Source organism: Amphiprion ocellaris, chromosome 24 (assembly GCF_022539595.1).
Source record: "Amphiprion ocellaris isolate individual 3 ecotype Okinawa chromosome 24, ASM2253959v1, whole genome shotgun sequence".
In the NCBI taxonomy this organism is placed as follows: Eukaryota; Metazoa; Chordata; class Actinopteri; family Pomacentridae; genus Amphiprion; species Amphiprion ocellaris.
This window is the reverse complement of record NC_072789.1, coordinates 2854420-2880028: the sequence shown is the minus strand read 5'-3', so window position 1 is coordinate 2880028 and position 25609 is coordinate 2854420. Positions and strand designations below refer to the sequence as shown.

At 40.2% G+C, this 25609-nt stretch overlaps 1 protein-coding gene across 15 annotated transcripts in view; it reads right to left on the bottom strand.

The window, feature by feature from the left end:
* The window catches only part of dmd (dystrophin), a 315328-nt gene that overhangs the window by 55906 nt on the left and 233813 nt on the right, over positions 1 to 25609 (bottom strand). For 12 of the 15 annotated variants that reach the window (XM_055008380.1, XM_055008386.1, XM_055008379.1 and 9 more), the window contains 11 exons: positions 25500 to 25599; positions 24091 to 24260; positions 23741 to 23858; positions 21521 to 21732; positions 21167 to 21321; positions 19990 to 20167; positions 12993 to 13165; positions 12740 to 12896; positions 7641 to 7752; positions 5837 to 6105; positions 3645 to 3791 (listed from right to left, as the gene is read on the bottom strand). In XM_055008380.1, coding sequence (XP_054864355.1) covers positions 3645 to 3791; positions 5837 to 6105; positions 7641 to 7752; positions 12740 to 12896; positions 12993 to 13165; positions 19990 to 20167; positions 21167 to 21321; positions 21521 to 21732; positions 23741 to 23858; positions 24091 to 24260; positions 25500 to 25599 — 1791 coding nt within the window. Of the gene's footprint in view, positions 1 to 1672; positions 1736 to 3644; positions 3792 to 5836; positions 6106 to 7640; positions 7753 to 12739; positions 12897 to 12992; positions 13166 to 16220; positions 16372 to 19989; positions 20168 to 21166; positions 21322 to 21520; positions 21733 to 23740; positions 23859 to 24090; positions 24261 to 25499; positions 25600 to 25609 lie in introns of those variants that run through there. The other 3 variants (XM_055008390.1, XM_023268362.3, XM_055008391.1) reach the window with 2 other exon arrangements.

The following is a 25609-nucleotide window of genomic DNA, read 5'->3' as shown; positions in this document are numbered from 1 at the left end:
AATGTGGCCCCTGACCTAAAATGAGTCTGACACTCCTGTTCTATTGCAAAGTGCAGAGATTTGACAATAACAGGATGCAACGATAACTCAACAAAAACTTGGCTGTAACTCAGCTTTACATGAAGTTTTAAAGAAACAGTGCAGCATTTTTCACAAACACGCTTATTTACTTTCTTGCTCGAACTCAAATGGGAAGAATGATGACACTGAACCACACTTTCATTAGCTTAACGTAGCATAAAGACTGGGACAAGGGGGAATAGTTAGCCTAGCTTTGCCAGAACTCACGGCTTCATTAAGTCTTTCTAATCCGATGATGGATCAAACACCAGATGATGCTCGTGGTTCAGTTCCAACACTTGCCAGTAAGCTGCAACCTGAAAGTCCCAGAGGAGCAGCTGTGTGTCTGTAATCACTGATGCTTCCTGACCCGGCGTTCATTGATCTAATTGAATCTAATCAAACTGATTAGCGACTAATTTTTGTTCCAGGAAGCAAAAAAAAAAAAACAAAAACAAAAAAAAAACAGTAAATCTTTGGAAGCTTAAAGGCATCTCAACTTTCTCTGACACAAACGTTGAAGCTGAGATGATCAACATCTAACCACACACAGCGTCAGGGGAGAGTGTGTGTGCATGAGCTTTACAGGGTTTCTGCAGAAATCAGCCAGTCAGATTTAATGCTTTTTAATGCTATACTGTAAAAATGTTAATGCCACGACCATGAACTCAACAAATTGCACGGGTTTGTTTTTTTGTAAAAGATTATTTTTATATGAAAACTGTCCCTACATTTCACTATTTCTGAATCTGCAAACCACCCCTGACCACCCACGGGCTGTAGTTATTCTCTGAATTCCATGTTTTATAGCCATTTTTGCTGGAATTTGCGTTTTGCCATTTCCCAGCTCTCCTCCACCTGGTCCAGCCTGTCGGCCACTTTAGCCCTCATGTTGTCCTCATTTATGGGCACCAAAAAATATTGTTTCCTTGTCTGAAAAAAGTCCAAAAATTCAGCAAAAAAATTCCCCAAAATTTCAGAAAATTTTCAAAACCTTTAGGAAGAAAATTCCAATAATTCCTTAAAAGTTTCCCTTAAAAGTTTAAAAAAAAAAAAAAAAAGGCAAGAAAATTCTTGTAAAAATTTTCAAAAAATTTGTAAAAATCTTCCAAAAAATCCTAAAAATATCTAAAGTGATTGCACATATATCAGTAAAACTTCTAGTACTTTCTTTATGAACATTCACATAAAAATCTTTTATTTTTTGTGAATGTTCTTAAGAAATATTTTTTTTAGCATTTCTTTTTTTCCACCAGGGTTAAAAACATGCAGTTTGTGGCAATTGTAGTCAACCGGCTGGAACAATTATCGCAATGCTTCGGCATGTTTATGCAGATGCACATATCTGACGAATCGCAGCCTATAATTATATATTATTATATTATTATTGTCACATATTTTCTTGAAAGCTGCAGAAGGAATTTTTAATGCCACTGAAAATCAAATTTAATGATTTTAATGTCATTTAAGGCCTTAATTTTTACAAAATCAACTTAATGACTATTAATGCTTTTTAATGCCCTGCAGAAACCCTGCTTTATGGTATGAGATGATGGACAGATGACTGGTCCTTTTCTCTGAAGATGAAATTCAACCAAATGATGACATTTACCTTCAAGTCCACCTCACCCAGTCCATTTCTGCCTGAGTTGTTTTCCCCTGTATCCAAGGTAACCTAATTAGAGTTGTACAAATAAAAGGAGTGGGATTGTTCAGGAGGAATTGGTTGGAATAGCTCAGTGTGCCGCTATATGGACACAACACCAAACTGACTCAAGCCACCTGAACACCATCATATACGCAGTCATTAAAAGTGAAGCAAATATCTACAGGAGCCACTGAATTCTCCATCCAGATGCATTTCAGTCTAAACAAAAGAAATAACCAATGGTCAATTGGCTGAAAGTGAAAAATAAACTATTAGGTTTAGGGGGCAATTACTTTTTCACACAGGGCCAGGTAGCTTTGAATACATTTTTTTCCCTTAATGAATGAACTTATCATTTTAAAACAGCATTTTGTGTTTACTTGGGTTATCCTTGTGTGATATTTACATTTGTTTGATGATCTTAAACATTAAAGCAAGGAAAATATGCAAAAAAATAAGAATTTGAGGAGGGGCAAACTGTGATACTTACATGAGGATCCTGGCAACAATTTTACAAAAACTGTACCGTACTGTACAAGTAATTGTTAGTAAAAATAATTAAGATTTCAAGTTAAATGAACGGTTTAATTGGCCGACATTTCAAGAGAAGGAGCTTTCCCTTTGGCGTTTTCAGCTGATTACACCAGTGTTCTTGTATTCACTACAAACTAAAGCCGTGTGTGTGGAAGCATCTGGACAGGTGCTAACTTCAGAGAGACTGGCCTTCTGGTCCTGTCACTGCTGTGTCACCACGGAGCACATGTGAGCCGGGAGCGCCTCAGCATTCACTGATCTCCCTGGCAGCTGATTGGCTCCATTTGTCATGTCTGGTTACAGTAACTGTTAGACTTCCAGTGTGGCTGCCACTGGGTTTATTGAGAATAAAAGAGGCACACCCTGCACTGCTTGTGATCACCAGTGCTTTGTGAGCTTGTGTGTGTGTTTGTATCTGTATGTTTGTGCTTTTTGTTCTCGAGTGCAAACTAACCTTCAAAGTTTAAAGTTTGATGGCATGCTGGTAAAGCATTGTATGCACATTATCAGCTGGGTTTCCACTTCGGAATGTTCCCTGGAGAGCACAAGCCATTCGAGGAACCCTACGTGTACACTGCCCATCCAATAAAAAACAGTCACACTAATATTTTGTTGGACCGCCTTTAGCTTCGAGTATCATTCACTGCGGCATCGTTTCTATCAGCTTCTGCAATGTCACAGCATTTATTTCTGTCCAGAGTTGCATTCATTTTCTATCAAGATCTTATACTGACAATGGAAGAGTCAAAAAAAGTCTTCTCCAGAACATCCAGAAGATTCTCAGTGGGGCTGAGGTCTGGACTCTGTGGAGGACAATCCATCTCCTGCTCCCTGATCCACTCATTCTCAGTGTGAGTCCCACGAATCCTGGCATCATCGTCTTGGAACATGTCCATGCCATCAGGGAAGAAAAGCTCCACTGATGAAAAGACCTGGTCATTCAGGTAGTCAGCTGACCTCATTCTTTGGGAACATAACGTTGCTGAACCTGACCAACCCCAGTGTTATGATCCTGCTCCAGCCCCTGCCCTTTTTTCCCCTTCTTCCTCTTTTTCCTCCTTTCTCCCTTGGGTCCTGATCTGTTTCTGTTTTGACCTGTCTCTCTTTGACTCCCTCTGTCTGTCTGTCACCTCTCCCTCATTCAAATGGCTGTGCGCTGGACATTAGTCCCCCAGGTCTGGGCTGTCAATGTAAAGTTCTACTGCAATGTCCTGAGTTGTCTGACAGAACATTTGGCACAAACACCCTGAACTGTGGAGCAATGGCCTGTAGGTACTCCAACTGATCACAGCACTCTGACTACGCATAGCTTTACAAAACAATCCTCACTCCCGACTTGTCCTAAAGTAATTTTTCAGTGTTTCTACGGCTATGGAAGTGTGCATGTAGGTGTAGTGTATACCTGGAGCAGCCTCCAGCGTGTGTTGAGATCTTCGATGCGCTCCAGGTTGCTAGGCGACAGCTGAATGTCAGGAGGATCAAATGTGGACGCCAACTGGTTCATGTGTGTCACGTCCTCCTGAATGGGAGCGATCTCTTCTTGGAACTCCTGCAGCACAAGCACAGACGAATAAAATGTCAGTACTAACACTGACAAACTAATGCATGTATGATGGAAGCTCCACTTTCCTGCTTGTTTAATTCTCCTGTTGTCCTCATTTACAGGCACCAAAAAATATTGTTTCCTTGTCTCAAAACAATCCAGAAATTCAGCAAAAAAATTCCCCAAATTTCAGAAAATCTGTAAAACCTTCAGGAAGAAAATTCCAATAACTCCTTAAAAGTTTGCCTTAAAAGTTTTATTTAAAAAAAAATCCCCCAAATTTGGCAAGAAAATATTTTCAATAAATGAGTAAAAATCTTCCAAAAAAATCCTAAAAATATCTAAAGTGATTACATATATATCAGTAAAACTTCTAATATTTTCTTTAAGAACATTTTTAACATTTCTTTTTTTCCACCAAAAAATGTTCAACGATTTCCCAAAAATGTTGAAAATGTGGACGTCAAAAGTTTCACTGTGAAAATATATTTTTTTCCACATTTTCAAACTTTCAAATGGGTCAATTTGACCCACAGGACAACACAAGGGTTAATGCTTGCTTTTGGAAAATACTAACAGACTGAAGCTGTGTAAATGTAGCGTATAAGTGTAACTGTAATGGCTGATTCGTCTCGTTTTGACAGCCCATTCTGTAGAAGGTAATGGTCTGGTTGCATCTATCTATCATTCTGCTATGGGGTAAATAAATGCTTATGCTTGTTTGTACTTTAAACCAATCAGAGTCATCTTTGATGGCAAATGGTAGGCTTGTTTTTTGGAACAAAACAAAAAAAAACAAAACTCACATACACTCCAAACATATTGATATCACATGATGGATCTTAATAGGGTCATTCTGCATCAGTTTATCAAGTGCCTCACATCTGACCATCTTCAGATGGACAGATTTTTAAAAAAGTGGTGAAGACTGATTGAGTTGGCCATGTGTAAAATCTTGGGTCATAGTTAACAGTTTTTTAGTTAAAAATTCTTAAAGAGGAGTGGAGTTATGTTGATTTCTGCACCGTTTTCTTTGTGCCAATCTGGTGAGTAATATTTGCAGTACCATAACTTGAGAAATAACATAGCTGGAGTCCAAAAATGTGGTAGGCTCATTGATATGGACATCTGGTCTTCAATGGTAGAACCCTGCTTCGATAGAACAACACAAACCAGCTACATGTTGGTGCAAATTTGGTCAAAAATGCAAGTTTTTTTTAATCTATTCCAATACTAGACCACCACAACCACAAAACTTTAATTTTTTACCCTAACAGGCTGTTTTCTTTCATGTGATTGGGACCAATAGGCGCTTTAAAAATGGAGAGTATGGTACCAGAGGCATATTTTTACAAAAAAAAGACCAATATTTGAACACACATTGAGCAGGTATGATAGGTATAACCACTCCACAACAAGGGGTTCCAGTGCTGGCATACTGTATCACTGTGTGGTTCAGAAGAGAAAGCATCATCAACACCACTCAGAAGATCATTAGCTGTTCACTGCCTTCTCTGGAGGACTTATTCAGCTCTCACTGATTCAGTAGAGCAGCAAACATTCTTAAGGACCAATCCCATCCTTGACACCCTCTGTTTGACCCACTACCTTCAGGTAGACTCTTCAGGTCCATCAAATCATGGACAAACAGGTTGAAAACAGATTCTACTCACAAGTCATCAGAGAGCTGAACTCTGTCAAACACTAACCGTCTGAACCCGGGTACCTTCTAAACAACTGAGCACTTTGTATTGATTTATTATGCACTAAAAGATTGACCAATTTTGTGGAAAATCACAGTGACAATAGATAGATATTTTATTCTATACTATCAACAAAACCACAGGGTAATCAGACCTCAGCAGCTATAAACGTGGTCCATTGAGTTTTACAACATTCTGAGGAAAAACATCAGTTGACGGTGCCTAACTCTGTCTCTCTCAAATAGGTCAACACCTTCAGGTAGCTGTCGTGACCTTAGCTTGAAAACTGAAAAAGAATTAGAGGCCTTACAGAAAGCTAAATTCAAAGTAATAGTCACTCAGTCATACCTTAACTCTGTCGATGTGCTCTGGCAGCGAGTCGATTAGCAAGTCTCCCACCGGTTCCCACGCCTCCTTCACCATCTCTGCCTGTCTCAGCTGTCCGTCCAGCAGGTCCTCGGCATCCTGGAGCTCCACCAGCCGGTCCAGAGCCAGCTCCAACCTTCTCTGCCAGTCTGTGGAGTCTGCGTTGAGCCGGTCCCACTTGTTGATCACGTCGTCTGCCTCCTTGCGCAGGACTCGCCCCACATTCTGGGCACGCTCCTCTGGGCTGATGTCTGAGAGTTGTGGAGAAAAAAAAAACAGTCCCAGAAAAATGTCTTTTAGTGTGTCTTTGGAATAATAAACTGACACCAGCATTGAATTGCTGTTCAGTTTACCATTTATGTAAATGGATCATCTATCCCAAGAGTCGTCTATACGCTGATGACACAGTTTTATTCTTTGTTGTTAAATCTCCCAGTTAGTCATCATGAAATATATCAATATTTACACTTGTATCAATACTTTATTGTATCAACAGACAATATGACTTCTTGCGAGTGAAACAGGGTAACAGGGTAGTGATGAATCCACAGAGAACTATCATCCAACTCTGGAGGTTTCCTCAGCTCTAGAGAAAGTTTTAGTGTCTTTTAGCGCATTGTTACTCCACCAAGTGGTGGCAGAGATATGTGACGATTGGCGTACGTTTGTGAGTTTGTCCATGTGTCCGTGTGTCTGTCTGTTAGCAACATTACTCAAAAACTGACTAACAGATTTGGACGAAATTTTCAGGGAAGGTCAGAAATGACACGAGGACCAAGTGATTAGATTTTGGCGGTGATGTGGCTTATAGTCTGGATCCACGGATTTGTTAAAGATTTCTGTATCATTGCAAGATAGCGGCATTTCCTGTATTAATGTTGCGGTCTTCGCAATTAAACTGCAGGTAAAAGGTTTGTTATGATGTTGATAAGTTCATAAGTGGGTCAAAAATCACCCGATGAGGTCGTTTTCTTGCAATATCTTTGTAATAAAACATTTTTATCATTTCATTTTCTAGATTTTCCTCGAAAAACATGTTTTTGATATCACAACATTTACATTTTTAAGTTGCCTTTTATACTTTTAAAGCAACTGTAATATTTGTATTACTACGCCACGCTCTTTATCACTGAAAATATCATACAAAAAGTGATGTAGCGGACAAACTTTGGGGGTCAGAGAGTAGCAACAGCTGGAAGAAAAGAGTGGAAAAAGGTCAACAAAATAGATATTCTTCTTTTTGAATTATCAAAATGTTCAAAATCTGTTATAAAGTGGAAAATAAACATATTTCAAACATGAAATCATCCTTGTGTGGACAAAAATAGATAACAAACAATTAATACAAATAATTGTTCTTAACACAAAATCACAAAAATAGTATAAAGCACATTGATTCTTATACAGGTCATTTTTGACCCACTTATGGAAGAGTGTAGGGTCCAATCACTCGTGTATCTAAGGATTAAAGTTTCTTGGTACAATAACCTTGAATTTCCCTCAGGATTAATAAAGTATCTATCTATCTATCTATCTATCTATCTATCTATCTATCTATCTATCTATCTATCTATCTATCTATCTATCTATCTATCTATCTATCTATCTATCTATCTATCTATCTATCTATCTATCTATAACCTCACTTAGAAAAGTCTACAAGTACATCAAATCAAGTCTGAATCACTATAGGCGAATGATTTTAACGCTTGTAAAAAAAACTATGGAGGAGAACCTGTTTACAAGCAGGACTTTCGGAGGGAATCGTATTGGAAATGTATGTTACCTCTCTGCTCAGGTGACGGTGTTTCTCGGGGTAGTTCAGACAGAAAGATTCCCACATCATCCAGAGCCTTCGTCACAACTGGCTCCTTCCCTCTCACATCCCTCCTGAAACCCTGTGAACGATCAGACAATGAATTCATTTCACTTATCCTCTAAACAATGGAACCTAACCCTAACCCTCAAGCCAAAGTAGGCTCAATATGTTTTATGGGGGGCTGACGACACAATGGCTTTAATCTTTTAGTCAACTTTGCTCAGAATGAGTCTCAAAACGGTGTCTGCTAATGCTGATTATTTTTTACACATTTTTCATATATATCTATGTCCGTGGCTCCTGATGGATGTTTTCTCTTGATCTCTCTGTGACATGGCTGGGTGCACTGCCTTATCCATGACCTCACCACATGTACTTCTAGTACTTCTCAGTGGACGTAAAGGATGGACGTATGGAAAGATAGCAGATGAATTTAAAGCACGTCATCCAAGGAAAATTCTACTTGGCTTTTCCACGGTGGTGAAGGTGGTTAAAAAGTTTAAAGAACCCTACTAACCCTATTAACCTTACTAACCCTAACCCTACTAACCTTAACCCTACGATCCCCAACCCTACTAACCCCAGCCCTTCTAATCCTTCTAACCCTATTAACCCTACTAACCCCAACCCTAACCCTATCTTATATCTCCATATGTCCATCCTTTACATCCACTGAGAAGTACCAGTTCAACTATTTCTTCTTTCAACAAAGCCACATTTAATCTGTGAAAGCAAAAAAATTATAGTTAACGAGATTTCCTATGTGTCCACACTTTAGGTACAGCCTGTATAAAGGCTTGCTGGTACAGAGACGTATAAAACATGATTTGTATGATATAATAAATACAACTCTTCACATGTTTTACAGGTTGAAACAAAGGATCCTAAAAATACATTCTGAAAAGGTTGTAGTTAAAAGTTCAGTGGTAAAATATTGAATATACACTGTCACTATTAGATGTTTAGTGCATGTGTGTGGCCCCTTATATCAAAATATATCTACATTAATAATGACATGCTTTGATAAGCCCCTTCCTAATGTACATCTGGAAGAACTCATCTTTTAGCAGAGTCTTTGTCATTTTAATCCATGAACTGACCAAATTAGTTTGCTTTTTATGCATAAAAGAGGATATAAAATGGATTTTTCATTAAACTCCATTTATTCAGACAATCTGATTTGCATAACGTTGGTCAGAGACATAAAGTCCCTCGTCGATGGCCTTCATATTATCTTCGGAAACTTTTCTGGCCTTGAATTTTCACATGGCCACCAGGTTAATGAAAGTAAAATCCACAGCTGAGACACACAACAAAATGAAGTGGCCACTTAATCCATTTTAGTGAATAATAACGTCACTCTACCAGGGTGCAGCAGTGTTTCTAAATGACAGTGAAAAAGTAAATGAGGTTCAGGTAGCAGCTGTGTGACATCTGACTGGACTCCAAAGAGTAAACAATACAAATTGGACAACATTATATGGCAGCCTAACACTTCGAATTGATGAGGTGACAAATTCGACTCAGTCATTCTTCATTTAAAATTGATTCTTGCTTGAATACATACTGAATCAGGTAGGCTTTTAAATGTAGATTACTCTGTGCCAAACCATTTACTCGTGTTTTTAGTCAACTGAACTGCAGTATGAAGCATATCTGCTACTGTCATTGTCTCACCCAATGGAAAAAGTAGGAAAAGGGTTTTTCCATTGGAAAAATGTGACTGTAATAATCTAGACACATGCTGCAGCCTTCTACCATTATGAAAAATAACTAAAGTGGTCATTTTCTAACCACCACCTCTGGGAAAATGTTCAGTGTCGATCACAAGCGGTTGGTCCAAAAGCAAAGAACTCCCTCTGAGTTGAGACTGCAACAGAACAGACTAATTTTCTTTGTCCAGACAGAATTGGCGGAGAGTTTTGTAAAAGTAAAACACTAGAGATTAGTACTTTGCTTTGAGAGCTAATTTAAAGGTTAGCTTGATGGCAAAGTATTCATAATATACTTCACCGCTGTCTTAATAAGCTAGTTACTTTTTAAGACAGCGGAGAATGTGATTCGTTTGGATCAAGTTTTCGCAGCATCCTTCACTAATATGATTTGCTGTGCTACTGTTAGTCATAATCAAACCAATTTATGCCTGAACCCAACAACCCCAGCAAACATCACAACCTTACTAATGAGCAGGAAAGAAGAAAACAGATATATATTGCAAAGACTCTGGTAAGTTCTGTTAAGTCACATTTTTAAATGAAGCTCCAAAATGTCTTGTTTGGTAAATTGTTGAAGAAGCCACTTCAATGCATTTTAGCAGAGATGATCACCAATAGCAAGAAAGAACCATTCAACTTCTTTAAACTGTTACATTAGTTCTTTTAGCTAAAAGCTGATAACTGGTTATGCCCACAAAATAGCTTGGAACATACCTCCCAGTTAAATGGCACGTGTTTGTTTTTACACTTCAGTCTAGCCTTTACGCTAAGCTAAGCTAACTGACTGGATATAACCAACAGACAGACGAGACCAGCATGAATGTCCTCATCTAAAATTTACAGGGCGAGAACAGAGAACATCCCAGACTACATCAGCCTCTGTGTAGACTTCCTTGTCCCAGCTGAGACGGCACATTGTTAACCAAATAACAAGCCGTGGGGAACAAAGGACATCAAAGCCGTCCTCGACGACAAGAAGAGGGCATTCAGAGCTGGCAGTAGTGAGGAGGTTAGAACAATACAGGGGCACTTGACGATGAAAATCAGAAAGGCAAGGAAAGATGCAACACAAGAGAGGTTGAAAGAGGAACAAGGACCATCACTGGTTTCAGGCCAGTTGGGAATAGAAGAGTCAAAGGCAGTGTGGACCAGGTCGATGAGTTCAATCTGTCCCCTTCATCCCCTGATAATACCTTTATCAACCCTACTGCTGTCTGCCTGCAACAACCACCACCTACTCCACACTCTCTCCTTACAACTTTTACTCCTCCTTGACCTCCTTCTACTCTCTAAACCAATGAGTCCACCCCTCCTCAATTCATGCCATTTGCTATTCACCGCTACAGTGAGCTTCACAGCTGACCATGTTAGGGGACAGCTCAGGGTGCTCAAAGCCTTTGTTACTCAGCTATCTGGAGTACTTCAACAGGTCTTTAACATGAGCCTGAGTCTGTAGAGCATCCCTGAGCTGTGGAAGACGTCCGGCCTCGTTACTGTGGCTCCAAAGACTACAGACCAGTGGCACTGACCTCCCACATCATGAAGAACCTGGAGAGATTCATCTTGGAGCAGCTCTGGGCCGTGGTTAAACCATTCTTAGACCCTCTTCAGTTCGCCTACCAGTCCTAACTTGAAGTGAAGCCATCATTCACCTGCTCAACCATGAGTACGCCAACCTGGAAAAGACGGCGACCACTGTGACAGTCATGTTTTCTGACTTCTCCAGTGGATTCAGCACTATCCGTCCAGTTCTGTGGGGTGAGAAGCTCAACGTGATGCAGGTGGATGCAACCCTGGTGGTCTGGATTGTTGGCTATCAAACAGGCAGACCACAGTATTTGCCCCACAGCTGACTGTCCTCCTCCTTTTCCTCTTCACCCTTTACACCACCAGCTTCATTCATCTCCAGAAGTTTTCTGATGACTCCAATAGTTGGATGTATCGGCCGACCACGAGACAACTTTTTCTCATGGTTTGAGTGGAACAATCTACAGCTCAATGTGAAGAAGACCAAGGAACTAACTGTGGACCTGAGGTGAACCAACATGTCAGTGACCCTTGTTTCCATTTCGGGGGTCAGTGTGGACATTGTGGAGGACTACAAGTATCTGGGGCTATATGTTGCTAATAAACTGAACTGGTTAAAGAACACCGATGCCCTCTAGGAAGTGCCTGAGGTCCTTCAGCATCTTCCAGACTGTTATACTGCTGTGTGCCGGGGCAGGAGGCTGAGGGTAGCGGATGTATACAGACTGAACAAACAAACAAAGATCCACAAGGCCAGTGAGGCTGTGAAGGTGTAGCTGGACTCTCTGACCATGGTGACCGCCATGTCTACCATCCACTCCACAACATGTTGGTGGGCCACAGAATTTAATTTAGCAATAGACTAATTTTGCCAAAATGCACAGAAGAGCGCCACAAGAAAATATTCCTTCCTGTGGACATCAAACTATGTAACTCTTCAGTGTCAGAAACTCTGAGCCGATAGTCAAAGTTTAGACTTATTCAATGCAAGCAGTTAAGTCATTTGTCAGGTAACTCCATTTCTTGAGTTAAAATTCAGTAATGTGCTGTAAGTATGTCTCTGTGCACTGTATACTTACAATACATTATACATTTTATGTCTCCACTTTTTTTGAGTTATGTTTATATTTTTAGGACATATTTCTCTGCTTCTGTTTATCTATACACTACCATTCAAAAGTTTGGGCTCACCCAGGCAATTTCATGTTTCCATGAAAACTCCCACTTTTATTCATGTGCTAACATAACTGCACATCATCAATGAGCCTTTCAACAGCATTAGCTAACACAATGTAGCATTAGAACACAGGAGTGATGGTTGCTGGAAATGTTCCTCTGTACCCCTATGAAGATATTCCATTAAACATTTCCAGCTAGAATAGTCATTTACCACATTAACAATGTCTACACTGGATTTATCATTCATTTAATGTTATCTTCATTGGAAAAAAAAATGCTTTTCTTTCAAAAATAAGGACATATCTAAGTGACCCCAAACTTTTGAACGGTAGTGTGTATTTTTTGTACTGCTTATGTTTCTAAGACTTTGAATGTGAGCAACTGTAACTGTAATAAGCAATTTCCCCTTTGGGATCAAAAAAGTATTTCTGATTCTGAGCAAACACTGAAAAATGTTCATCTCACAAGGGAATACTGAAACAGAATCTAAGTCAGTCGTGAGAAAAAAATTAAGAAGTGTGACTACCTTCCTTTCAACAAAAAGAAAAATGAAAAAGCTATCTAATGTAGCTAATATGCAGAACGTTACATTTTTTAACATAACACTGCAGAGACAAGCAGTGTTTGGCAGAGTGCTTCTCCTACCCGGTGTGTGTCCAGCTGTGTCTGCACTGCAGGGACGTCGCCCCCTACAGGCGGCTCCTGTTCCAACTGTTGACTTTTCAGCCTCAGCCAGTTCAGGAGCTCCTGCAGCGACATGTGGAGCCTCTTCCAGGGGGCCATCTCTGAGTCCAGATGGGCCCTTAAAACACAAAAATGGGGAGTTTTTTTTACTCTGTATTTTTTTTAGTACAAAATCAAAGCATTTTGACCACCTGGACCCCCAGTATTCTCTCACCTCATGCTGAGGGTCTTGTTGCGCAGGTCGTTCCAGCGCTGGCTCATGTCACCCAGACGTCTCCGGAGCATAGCGCCATCCTCAGTTTCCCCCACTGAGCTCAGAATCCTCTGGCCATTTTCATCCAAGGAGTGATAGAGCTCGGTGTGGCCGTCGATCTCTGCCTCGAGGTCCTGGTCACAGACAGACACACACACAGACCAGTAAGTACCAGTAAGAGTCTGTGGAAGAAAATGTGGACCAATAGATTTTGTTGGAGCATATACTTTATTTTCATGGTAATAGCTGCCATTTTTCAGGTATCAGTTTTTATTTTTCACTCCTTAGTTGGTGGTCACAGTGATGGGATCAGGATCTGAGAGAATAATTTACTACCTAAAAGCTACAGCCACCAGGATTGAGCTATAATAGAGGCCTTGTCAAGTGGGGCCTCGTTTTGAGATCCCAGAAACAACAATTGCCTGAAGGTACTAAAGGTCATAAGCAGATTCATTAAAAAGCAGACTAATAAAGATCTACAAGGGAACTTACATAAGGTAATCACATGATTATGCTTAAGCAGAGCAATGATTTTTATAACCTGACATGTATTCTGAAATGTTGAATATGGTTATTATATGCCTTCAATAATGAGTGAGATAAATGGAGTGATTTAAACAGATAATTTTTATGAGATGATTGAGATATTTAAGAAGACTGATTGGGTGTAAAAAAAAAAATATATATATATATTTTTGGGTGTGATATTGGATCACAAAATGTGGTGGAAATCATATAAAAGACAAAGATGGCAAGGAGTCTACATAAAACAATACATAACCATAATACAATATACACACTATGTTCATTTATTACTGTACCTAAAATACCACAGAGAGGTGTGGGATAATAGCATCATGCATTTATTGTATCTTACAGAAAAGGCGTATGAGGACAGCAGCACACGTTGATGGTTCTGGATGATTTAAATGGCCAACTAATGTACAAGGCAAGAAGTAATCTATTAAATAATTTATATGCAATCACTGTAATCAACAAGTTCATGGCTTTTTAACTTTATCTGCCTGTAAGTTGGTGCCAACTCATCTTGTTTTGAAATAAATAACTATCAGACACGCTTTAGAAAGGGTTTATCAGCTGTAATTAATGGCGTTTCAACAACTGATGCATCATTTACTGAGGCTTTATAGATACGTATGAAACCACCAACGGGTCAGGAGTTCATCTGAGGGCTCCTCCAGATCCCATTAATGGCATACAACTAATCCATAAAGCATTAGTAAATTATTTATTATTTATAAAGGGTGCCTTGGTTCTAAGGTGGCACCATAAATTATTCAGGCATTTTAACTTGAGTTGGTCATTTGCATTCACACTATCGCCAAGTATTGGGCAACAAACACCTTCCACAAGTTCTCCAGATTGCAGGAATGGAAAGAAAGAGTGCAATGCTAATAACAGCAGCAGAAAGTAAGTAGATTTAATGAAGTACTTTAGCTTACTGGAGCACAGTTTTGAGGTCCTTCCTGCTTCTACTACATATCACAGGGAAAGGTTGTACTTTTGAGTTCACATTTATTTGACAGCTGTAGATAATATTTACTTTACAATTAAGACTGTACATACACAGCCGTCCAAAAGTTTGGTGTCACTTAGAAATGTTCTTATTTTTGAAAGAAAAGCAGTTTTTTTTTTCAATGAAAATAACATTAAATGAATCAGAAATCCAGTGTAGACATTGTTAATGTGGTAAATGACTATTCTAGCTGGAAATTTTGAATGGAATACCTACATAGCGGTAGTGTATTTAAAAAATATATATTGTAAGGACATAAAATCCAGTGGTTTCCATGTTATTTGTGGTGTCAGCCTGTACAGAAATGTCTAGCTGGTACCTCTCATTCTCAAATGGTTTCATTTCAGCAACTGATGCTTGACGAATATGAGATTTTACCAAAAAGCTAAAATTTATGAAAGGACCTTATAGTCATATGTACATTACCGTTCAAAAGTTCGGGGCCACTTGTCCTTATTTTTGAAAGAAAAGCAGTTTTTTTTCAGTGAAGATAACATTATGACAATGTTAAGATAACACTGGCAGGAAGTCCTTTCTACCAGCTACAATCAGGCTTTTCAATTCACATTAATTCACATTTATATTTTAGCTGATGACTTATATGCTGTGTATATGTTTTAACTTTTATATATATTTTTTAACTTGTAAACTATGTCTTTGGTCACATTGATGACTACCCTAAGCACATAGAATTGCCTTGTGCATGAATTTAGCAATATAAATAAACTTGCCTTGCCTAATGAACAGACAGATGAAGGCGGTAGTTTACATATAACAGTGTAAATATATCTGCACAAGACACAAAAAAAAGGTTTTGGAAATGAAAAGGCTATTTTAATTTTCCAGAAGCTGATGGCCATGTTCAGACTGCAGGTGTCACTTTACCTCCCTTTAAGTTTGCATTAATATTCTGTCTTGTTTCAGAGAAACTTCTGCAATCACAGAGTTGTAACTCAAAGTTTGTATGATGCTAGTATGTGTTACCTTGCTGCCCTTTATTTGTTAAAAGCTGACAAAAGCAATGAAAAGTGTCTTCAGAGGAACATTTCCTGTGAAGGAAAGCTTACCCCACTAGGGGAAAGTTAGAGACCTGAGAGAGAAATAGGTCAATTTAACACACAAAAAGCAGAAAGCACTAAAGACAGTAAAGGTGTAGAGCAGTATAAGATCACCTAATATATCAAATTCTTTACTAGAAAGCTCCATACAGATTTCCCTGTGATGAAAATGTTCTCTGATCCTTACATCAACTTCAGCTGAGTCAAATCCAACCTGAACTTTAAGTCGCCTGCATTTTAAATGGATAGTTCTGCCCTATTATTTTAGCACATTTTTGAGAGAATTCTCCCACACTGACCTGTAAAGCCTCATAGGGAAGAAAATAGGCTTAATTTGAAACTGAATTAATATGAAAATAACTCTTTCACAAGTTGGTAGACTTTTAGCATGAAAACAGCATTATATCTCACTGAACTTTTTGCCATACAAAACTAGATTGATACTAAAACTCCTTCTGCAAACATAAAAAGAGCATGTAAAAGAAATGACGCTGACAGCTAAAACTCACACAAATTAGCCGAGCCCAACCCCCAGTGAGAACTTTTTATAACTTTCAGTTACAAAAGAACAATGCCTGATTGTTTATTCCCGACCTGAACATGGTACACCTTCCTGCGCAGCATCTTCCAAACGTTACCCTGGGATTCCAAAATTATACATCAAGACGCAGAGGAAGCATGATCTTCTTCTTCTCTATTCCCAAAAGATTCGGTCCCAGTGTGGCAACATAAGAATGGCCTTTGTTTAAACGTATGTGTGACAGTGAGAGAGATTTGGAGATGAATAGGAAGGGAGGGAGAGTCATCGAGGGATGGAGGGAGAGTTAGCTTCATGTCAAAAGGGAGATAGAGTTGAAGAGACGGGGTGAGTTAGAGAGATGGAGATAGAGGAGTAGGAAAAAAAGGCAGAGGAAACTTGAAAGGGGGCATAAAAGGATGAGTGCACTCATTTTCCAATTAAACTTTATCTGCACGTGGCGCTGTAGCCCGAGAGTGTGTGCACCCGCTGGATGCTACGCTGCGTTGCCAGCCACCGATATAATTGGACACAGAAGACTATCTCAGGGCTCCACACAGTGCTGCTGTTGTGTTGAAAGAGCTGTGTGCGTGTGTGTGTGTGTGTGTGTGTGTGTGTGTGTGTGTGTGTGTGACAAGGAAGCAAGAACAGACATCAATTTGTAACTGTTTAAAAATTCATTTCCAAAACGCTGCATGTGTGTTTCCTTTCCAGTACCTATGTTGTGTGTGTGTGTGTGTGTGTGTGTGTGTGTGTGTGTGTGTGTGTGTGTGTGTGTGTGTGTGCGTGTGCCTGTGTGTGCATATTTGTGCACCGTTCCACCAGAAACTGTGTGTGGGTGCAGGGTGAGGGCCGAGGGTCAGAATATGTTCTCTTGCAGAACAGAGCCTTCCCTTCAACACCCACATCACAGTGGGGGCAAATCTGCATTTCTCTGCCAGGCGGTGACGGACCAATGAGAACTCTTCATGCTGCGATGTCAGCATTCCTGTCATACCAGCTGGGGCAGAGAGATGAGGAAGTCTTGAACTAAAGTCAAAAACTGGAAGCACGCTGGTTGTCTGGCATGATTCTGCAGTCATTACTGATTTCAGTTCCTTGATTTTAGCTTGATGATGGGGCTTTTCTTTGCAGAACCTGTCAATTAAACAGCGTAGGCAGAAGACCATCCATCCATCCATCCATCCATTTTCTTCCGTTTATCTGGGGTCGGGTCATGGAGGCAGCAGACGAAGCAGGTCATTCCAGATGTCCCTCCTCCCAGTGATGCTTTCCAGATCTTCCTGGGATATCCTGAGGCATTCCCAGGCCAGATGAGATATACAGGGTGTCCCAAAAAATTTGACATCATTTTATCACCTAATAATTAGTTTAAAATTTGTTTGCACTTTTTGCTCACAAAAATGTAATCATTTTTATTTTTCTGCTTTCAAGAAAAGACATACCGTTTACTGCAGCAGAAAAGGCGTTCTGTGTATTGAAGTATGCCCAGACTCAGTCAAATGTGAATGTGCAAGGTGAATTTGTTAGAAAATTTCATAAACAAGCGCCAACAGGAAAGCAGATTTGGACGTGGCATAAGAAGTTTCAAGTGGAAGGCTGTTTGTGTTGGGAAAAATGGATCTGGACACCCGGCAGTTTCAGAAGTGGCGCACACATTGAACAATGTGAAATAACTTTGGAACATTATAAAATTACCATCTCCCAGAATTTTTCATTTGAAATTTGTAGAATAAAACATTTTATGTCCAAAATAAATCCTATTAAGTGCCATTTCGCCTGACCATGTAGTCACTCCGCTATGGACATCTCAAATGATGTCAATTTTTTTGGGACACCCTGTATAATCTGTCCCACGAGTTGTGGGTCTACACTGGATTCTCCTCCCAGATGGATGTGCTCAGAAACCCTCCAAAGGAAGTCTCCTTGGAGGCATCTGAATCAGATGTCCAAACCACCTCGACTGGCTCCTTTCGATGTGAAGAAGCAGTGGCTCTACTCCGAGCTCCCTCCAGATGTCCAAGCTCCTCACCCTATCTCTAAGGCTGAGCCCAGCCACCCTATGGAGGAAGCTCATTTCAGCCTCTTGTATCCGTGATCTTGTTCTTTCAGTCACTACCCAGAGCTCATGATCATAGGTGAGGGTTGGAACGTAGATGGACTGGTAAGTGATCTTCATCACGACGGTTTGGTACAACGCCCTCATTACTGCTGCCGCCACACCAGTCCTCCTGTCCGTCTCTTGCTCCATTTTCTCATCACTCATGAACAAGATTCCAAGATACTTGAACTCCTTCGCTTGGGGAAGCAACTTCCCCCCAACCTGGAGGGAGCAATCCACCGCTTTCCGGCAGAGAACCATGGCCTCGGACTATCCGCATCCCCGCCGCTTCACGCTCGGCTGCAAACTGCTCCAGTGCTGCTGAAGGTCACGATCTGATGAAGCCAATAGAACCACATCATCTGCAAAAAGTAGAGATGCGATCCAGAGGTCCTCAAACTGGACACCCTCCTCACCCCAGCTGCGCCTTGAGATCCTGTCCATGAAGACCATGAACAGGATCGGAGACAGAACACCTTTTTTTGATAATGAAGTTTGAGGTCCTGTAGGCGATTTCCTAAATTTTTCTTCTGTTGCATGTCAGTCATTCCTGCCGCTCCAAACTGAACACGTATCCATGAAGACAGATGTTTCTCGGCAGCAGCCTTGTAAAGGTAAAGGGCAAAATAAAGGCCACAAAGTATCAGGAAAATCTGGAGGACAACCTGATGTTGTCTGCAAGATAACCAAGACTTGAGAGAAGATCTGTTTTCCATCAAGACCATCACTGACCTCAGACACACAGTAAAGCTACACAGAGAGGCAATAGAGTGAAGCCCAGACCTTGACCCGATTTGTGGATGTTCACTTATGATGTGTAACCTGACAAGAGCTTGAGTAGCTTTGGAAAAGAAGAATAGGGTCAAATTTCAAAGTCCAGATATGCAAGGCTCATTCAGACCAATCCACACAGGCTCAAACTGCAGGTTCAGACTCATACAATCACTTATTTTAGATTTTAGTTAAGTCTGTTGTCTTTTATTGGAAACATTTGTCAAAAAAGCCTAATTTAATTCACAATGATTTAATGTACAGAACCCTCCTGTCCTGAGTTCTTATATTTTTCTGCACTGCACAGCTCTTCTCCTACTTTCTGTGCAAAAAAAAAACAACAAAACACAAATACTATGATAAGTAGCCAGAATTTATATGTAGCAAGCCAGTGTGAGAAGAAATATGAATATAAACCGCTCGAAATGACTCACTTTGGACTCATAATTAATCATCAGGAATTATCATTTCCATCTCCAGGAGAAGGTAAATTATTTCCAGTGAGCTACACATGATCATTGTGTTGTCACGCAGCTGTTATTCATGGCTTGTATTCAGTATGCGTTGATTAGATATGCTTTAATAAAAGAGCAAGAGCTGTTTGGCCTTGTGTTTCTGCAGGCTGACTGCAAACACCCTGATGAATATGCAGAGCTGCTATGAAAATCAATGTCGTAGTAACACAATAAACAAGCAGGTCGCTCAGTTACATTTTAATATGTGTGACTTGAAAACACTCAGTGGAGCTGCACAGCCTGGGACCAGACGGAAGAAGAAGGAGCTCTATGCATATGCATTTAGGTGTAGGTGTGTGTGTGTGTGTGTGTGTGTGTGTGTGTGTGTGTGTGTGTGTGTGTGTGTGTGTGTGTGTGTGTGTGTGTGTGTGTGTGTGTGTGTGTGTGTGTGTGTGTGTGTGTGTGTGTGTGTGTGTGTGTGTGTGTGTGTGTGTGTGTGTGTGTGTGTGTGTGTCTTACCCTCCACTGAGCCAGCAGGTTTCTGGCCGCCTCTGGATGCTCCTTGTTGGTGGCATCAATTAAAACATTGCATGTCGTCTCAGCCTCCGTCAGCCAGTTCAGGAACTTCTCGAGGTCGAGGTAAAACTGCTGCAACAGCTTAAGAGCTGCTTCCAAAGCTGCCTCCCGGTCCGAAACACTGGAGAGAGAGCACAAGATCTATGTTAACAAGATACGTAAGCTGATGTTAGGGCAATAAATAAACAGACCAATAACAGGCTAAAGTAGCAATAGATGCAGTTTCCCATTGTCAGCATGTTATGGTATTTAAAGGACAATTCTATTGAGAATGTTTAGTTCAGTTTTTTCAATTGATATAAACACTTTTTACAAAGATGGCAGCTTGAGTAATTTAAGACAACAATTACAAAACAAGAAGAGCATTGATCTATTGTAAAGTAAGCACATTTGATGGATAATACAAAAAAAAAACCCACTCAGAGAGCGCAGTTCCCTGCCACGGCTGCTCAGTCGTTGCATCATTTCCGACGAGTGAAATCTTGAAATCCCGGCACTAGAATGCGTCCATTTAATATAGATGTACCCACAAACAAAATGACCTTGCGCTGAGCACAAGCGTGTGTTCTGCATGTGTATGTTATGTACGGATACCGAATCACGTGACCTAAATATGTAACGGACGGTGGGAATTAATGGAACTCGGAAACACCGACACAGTTTAATCAGTTGTTCCTTGTATGATTTCCGATGGATAAGTCCACAGCGATGGATTTATAGTAGCATCACAATCATGTGATCGTCAGCAGGCAGCTGATGTAATGTTCACTTGTTGTCATAGTTACAGTGACGCCGTGCTGCTATCTCACAGTGGTACACAAATCTCACTGCCAAAATCTAATCACTTGGTCCTTGTGTCATTTCTGACCTTCCCTGAAAAATTAATCCAAATCCATTAGTCTGCTTTTGAGTACTGTTGCTAACAGACAGACAGACAGATTTCAGCCTTCAGAAATGATACGACTGAGCAGCCTTGGTGGAGTACTGCACTCTCTGAGTGCTTTTCTTGTTACTGCATGCTGCCAGACTATTCTCTTTAATTTTTTCATCACGTGCTCAGACAAGCTGCAGAGGGTGTTTCTATATAATAAGTAATAACACTATAAGTGTGTACGGTCACCGTTTGTTGATGTGCGTCCAGGTGGCCACCATGTTGTCGTTGACCTGGGTGACCTTGTGCGTGTCGTCGTTGGCGTACAGCGTTAGCAGTTTGTGGGCCAGAGCGTTGGTTTCATCCACCTGTCCCTGCCACTGCTGCAGCTCCTTCAAGAAGAGCTGGAGAGGAGAAGAGAAGGAAACTGATGGATCAACGCAAATGAATGTGATGATTCACATATTTACATGTCTTGGGTGACATCCAACGTCTACGAGTAATGTCCTATTTTTTAATCATCTGTTTGTAAATCTCCCATTCGCAGTGGAAGAACTGCTTTTAGATTGAGTCAGATGAGACATTCATGCAGCGTGGGCCCACCTTAAGCTCAGCGTTCTGTTTCTTCAGTGCGTCCACCGTGTATGTGATGCCCTGCCATGACTCCAGCCGTTCGCTGGCTTGTTTGATGAGAGGATCCACCCTCTTCTTTGCATCTAGCCAGTTGGTTGAATCCTGCAGCATGTTGTGTAGCTGCTTTTTCCTGTCAGAGAGTTTAGTCTGAGAGTCTTCCCAGTGAGTCTGGAGCCTGTCAACTATGGAGACAGAAAAAAGAACATTTCAACAAGGCACAAATCCATCACATTTGAACTCAGACTGGCTTTGAGTATGAAATTGTCTGTAATTATGGTTAAATCAAAATTTTAAATAAATATAATTATCTTACTCGGAATCTTAAGGTCCTGAATCCTAAAAGGGAATATTTACAAGGGATTTTTGGCCACTGGTGGGTAGATTTTGTGGATTTGCACAGGTCAATAAAAACTTAGAGAACTATTGTTGAAAATGACACTGTTGGGCTTATTGGACATCTACTTTCTATTTCCCAGATGTGCAGTGGGGGGGGGGGGGTTCCAATATATAATTGAGGGACTTTTGAAGTAGATGGGATATATCTTGCATACATTTTTATTAAAAGTTTAAAAAAAAAAAGTTTTTTATGTTCATTATGATCATAAAAAACATTTTTTTTACAATGTTCATTATGATCATGTCTTTACAAATTCCATAATTATTTATTATAGAAACAATCACTTATTAATAAAAATGACTGGATATCATTAAAATTTCAACTAAATAACCATCTGAATTTAATAACAGCCACCTTCTAATTGGCTAAACAATAATAAAATGAGCTTATTAAAATATTTTTGATTGTGTTCTTTTCATTAAGTTGAGATAATCATGACAGATGTTTCTTTTTTGGCAATATATCAAATTTTATATGGAAAATAACAAATTAAATCACTTTCCACTAAGTTCCCCATTACAAAAACACCTCTCCAGGAAGTGTGTTAATTCCAGATCACATGACCTGCTCCACATGATGTCATTTCCTCCTGAAGAAAAGACTGGCCAGACTCCAAGGCTTTCTGACTTATTTAATATAAAGTAGTGTGTGAGTCAAGTGTGGATTTATGGCATGTCAACAGATTCACTACAATATCTTTATAAATAACTTTCGATTTCAATTTTACTCAATTGTATATATATAATATTTAGAAGAATCTTTGTGTAAAAATGCCATGTGGTGTTTGGTTATAGGCAGCCATGTTGATTTTAGGCCTGAAAACAGCAAAAATGTCAACTATGATACAAAAAGTCCTGCAATTATATACTGACCCACGGACAAGCTCGATCCATGAAGGCCCCGCTCAAAACCCACAGGATCCTAAAGATCTCCTGTCAAAGTCATCCCAGCACCTCTAGAAGTTCCTTACAGACATCCTTATGGTTCATAACTGCTTTGGCAGTGCAAAGGGGACCAACACATTGTTAGGCAGGTGGTTTTAATGTTGATCAGAGTGCCGTAAACATGCAGTAGATATCAAAATAAAGCTCCAATGAAAGGTCAACAAATCCCAGTAAAAGAGAAATGAGACACACTATGTTGTCTGGGGCTCTTTGCTTTAAGCCTAATTGTTCATGCAAAAGATTGAAGTCTTTAAAAATGACTTGCAAATATGTAGCATTATTTAAACCTAAAAGAGCTGCTTACTGCATTTGTTTCTGAGGAAGAACACACATGGTTCTCTATTGAGAATTTGGGCCAGCAGGATGTTGTATGTGGCACTGAGTCAAAATAAACTACAATATGAGTGTTCATGTAATTAACGAACATATCAGCCAGTGTAAGTGGACTTCCGGCTTCCAGTTTCAGCGCTGCACAAATGGCAGATGATGGCAGCAGCTCTTGTTCACTGCATTTTTAGAGTCCAAATACAAGATCTACTCTCTAGGATAAATTCTGTAATGTGTGCTCGGCATACATATTTTCCTGCATCTAACCTTCCTTTTTATAGCTCATGAGTTGCTATCCTGCAAAAATATGAGTGTCACATGCATATAATGTGTACATAAGGGACGAGTGAACCACATTCTTGTTTCATAAGTGTTCGATCATCTATCACGTGAATGGATTCGTCTCTATGTTTCAATTTGCGTTAATCTCTCAAAGCATTGGGACAATGGAGACTTTGTGTCTTAAGCAAAAACAGCATCTTCCAGTGAGATCATGCCATGACGAGTGTGTATTGAACTTACTACGTTCAGTAATAGCATTACGTGTCTCCTGGTTGCTCGTTTTGTTCTTGAGGTTCTGGGCTGCTGTGACTTGTTTCTCCAGGAGTGGGTGCCTGTGGTCCACCTCCTGTAGAGATGACTGAAACGGCACAATCACCGCTTTAATTTCACGGCAAATTAACACATTACTTTGCACACCTTAACAACAAAAGTAACAATTGGAATGTCACTCATGCAGTCTTGGCTGTTATTTTAATTTATCCAGGTATGCTGACAAAACATGTTGGCACAGATTATCCCAGATGTGTACTTTTAAACAGCCAAGTAAACATCAGCAACACTCGGTCCACACTGAGCTTAGAGGTCCTGACCTTGAGCTGGCTGATGTTGCTGTTAATATCGTCGAGGTCAGCCACCACCACCCGTTTGTTCTGCACCATGTTATCCAGCATGGTCAGCCAGTCAGTGAGCTCAGCCCAGGACTTGTTGAACTGAGCCAGTGCTGCGGATTCAGGTTGGGAACTTCCTGTCAGGCTTTCATCTGGAACACAAATGCAATAATTAGGTATTCAGATCCTAAATTATGTAAAATACTAAAACCATAGCGTACACATGATGTTTCAATTAAAATGTGAAATGAAATTGGTAGTGAAATGCCTCATACTGTGTTCCATCTCAGCAAATTAATGCTTCATATGTCCATAGAGTGTCCATAGAGTGTCAGCCCATGATAGGTTCTCTTGGAGTTGCTATTTTAACGTCTAATCACTCTTAAATCATTCTTTCATACTCGTTTCATTGTCCTACTTCCCCATTTCCCTCACTGTGGGCGTGCATGAGCATGGATGATGACAGTAGGGGGCCTGCTCACCTGTCTCCAGTTATCAATTGCCACTTTGTTCGTGTGCCATTTAGCAACTTGTGTTTGCTCTGCATTAATTTCCTAAACCGGTAAACTCTGTCTCACGTACCCCAGCTACTCCCGGATCCCTTCCAACCATCTGCATCGACTATCGTGGACTCTCATTCTAGGACAAACCATTCTGATCACCTGCATGCTGCTGACCGATTCCTGCCTCCACATATCTGTCAGCTAAATGTTAGTTTAGCTGCTAGCCTTGTTTGCTGCCAATGTTAGCTAAGCCTGCTCTTGTTGTTACCCTTTATGTCCCACATGGCTTGATCTTGGTCAAGCCTTTACCTTAGCTCTGCCAGTCTGTTCCTTGTCTTTAGCTTTGCCTTTTTCCTGTTTGCCCCCTAGCATTAGCTCAAGTGGCACTTACACCCTTAGCCTAGCCTCGTGTCTGCCCCCTCTTGCTAGCTTAGTTGCTTGTATTGTCGGCCCATAGTTCTGAAAGTATTGTGTTCCAGTTAGCTCCTTTTCCTGGTCACTATCTGCTGTCGTTAGCTCACTTGCTTTATGCTACCCCTGTCTACTGGATTAGATTAGAATCGGCCAGCATTTGCCCGCTAGCCTAAAGTGACATCTCTCCAATACCTGAATTGTCTAACAAATAATCCACACCTTATAATTACACACATACATATAAAAGAAATTAAAATAATGAAAAAGAAATGCTGGGAAATGCTAAGAATGCTTATGCTATGCTAAGCGAGAAAATCTAATGGAACAAAGTTTAAGACATTTTAGGTTTGACCCTCAACAAGGGACATCAAACTCCTGTCTTAGACTTATCCTAAGCCTGGTCCTAGCCTTGAATCTATTTTTAATGATAGAAAAGCACACATGTGACAAGTGACACATTCACTGATATCTTACTGGCTTTTTTGGCGACGAGCAGAGCAGCCATTCTCTCCTTATGCTGCTGCCAAAGCTCCAGGATCACTGTCCAGTCTTCTCTTAGCTTCCCATATTTCACCTGCCATCCA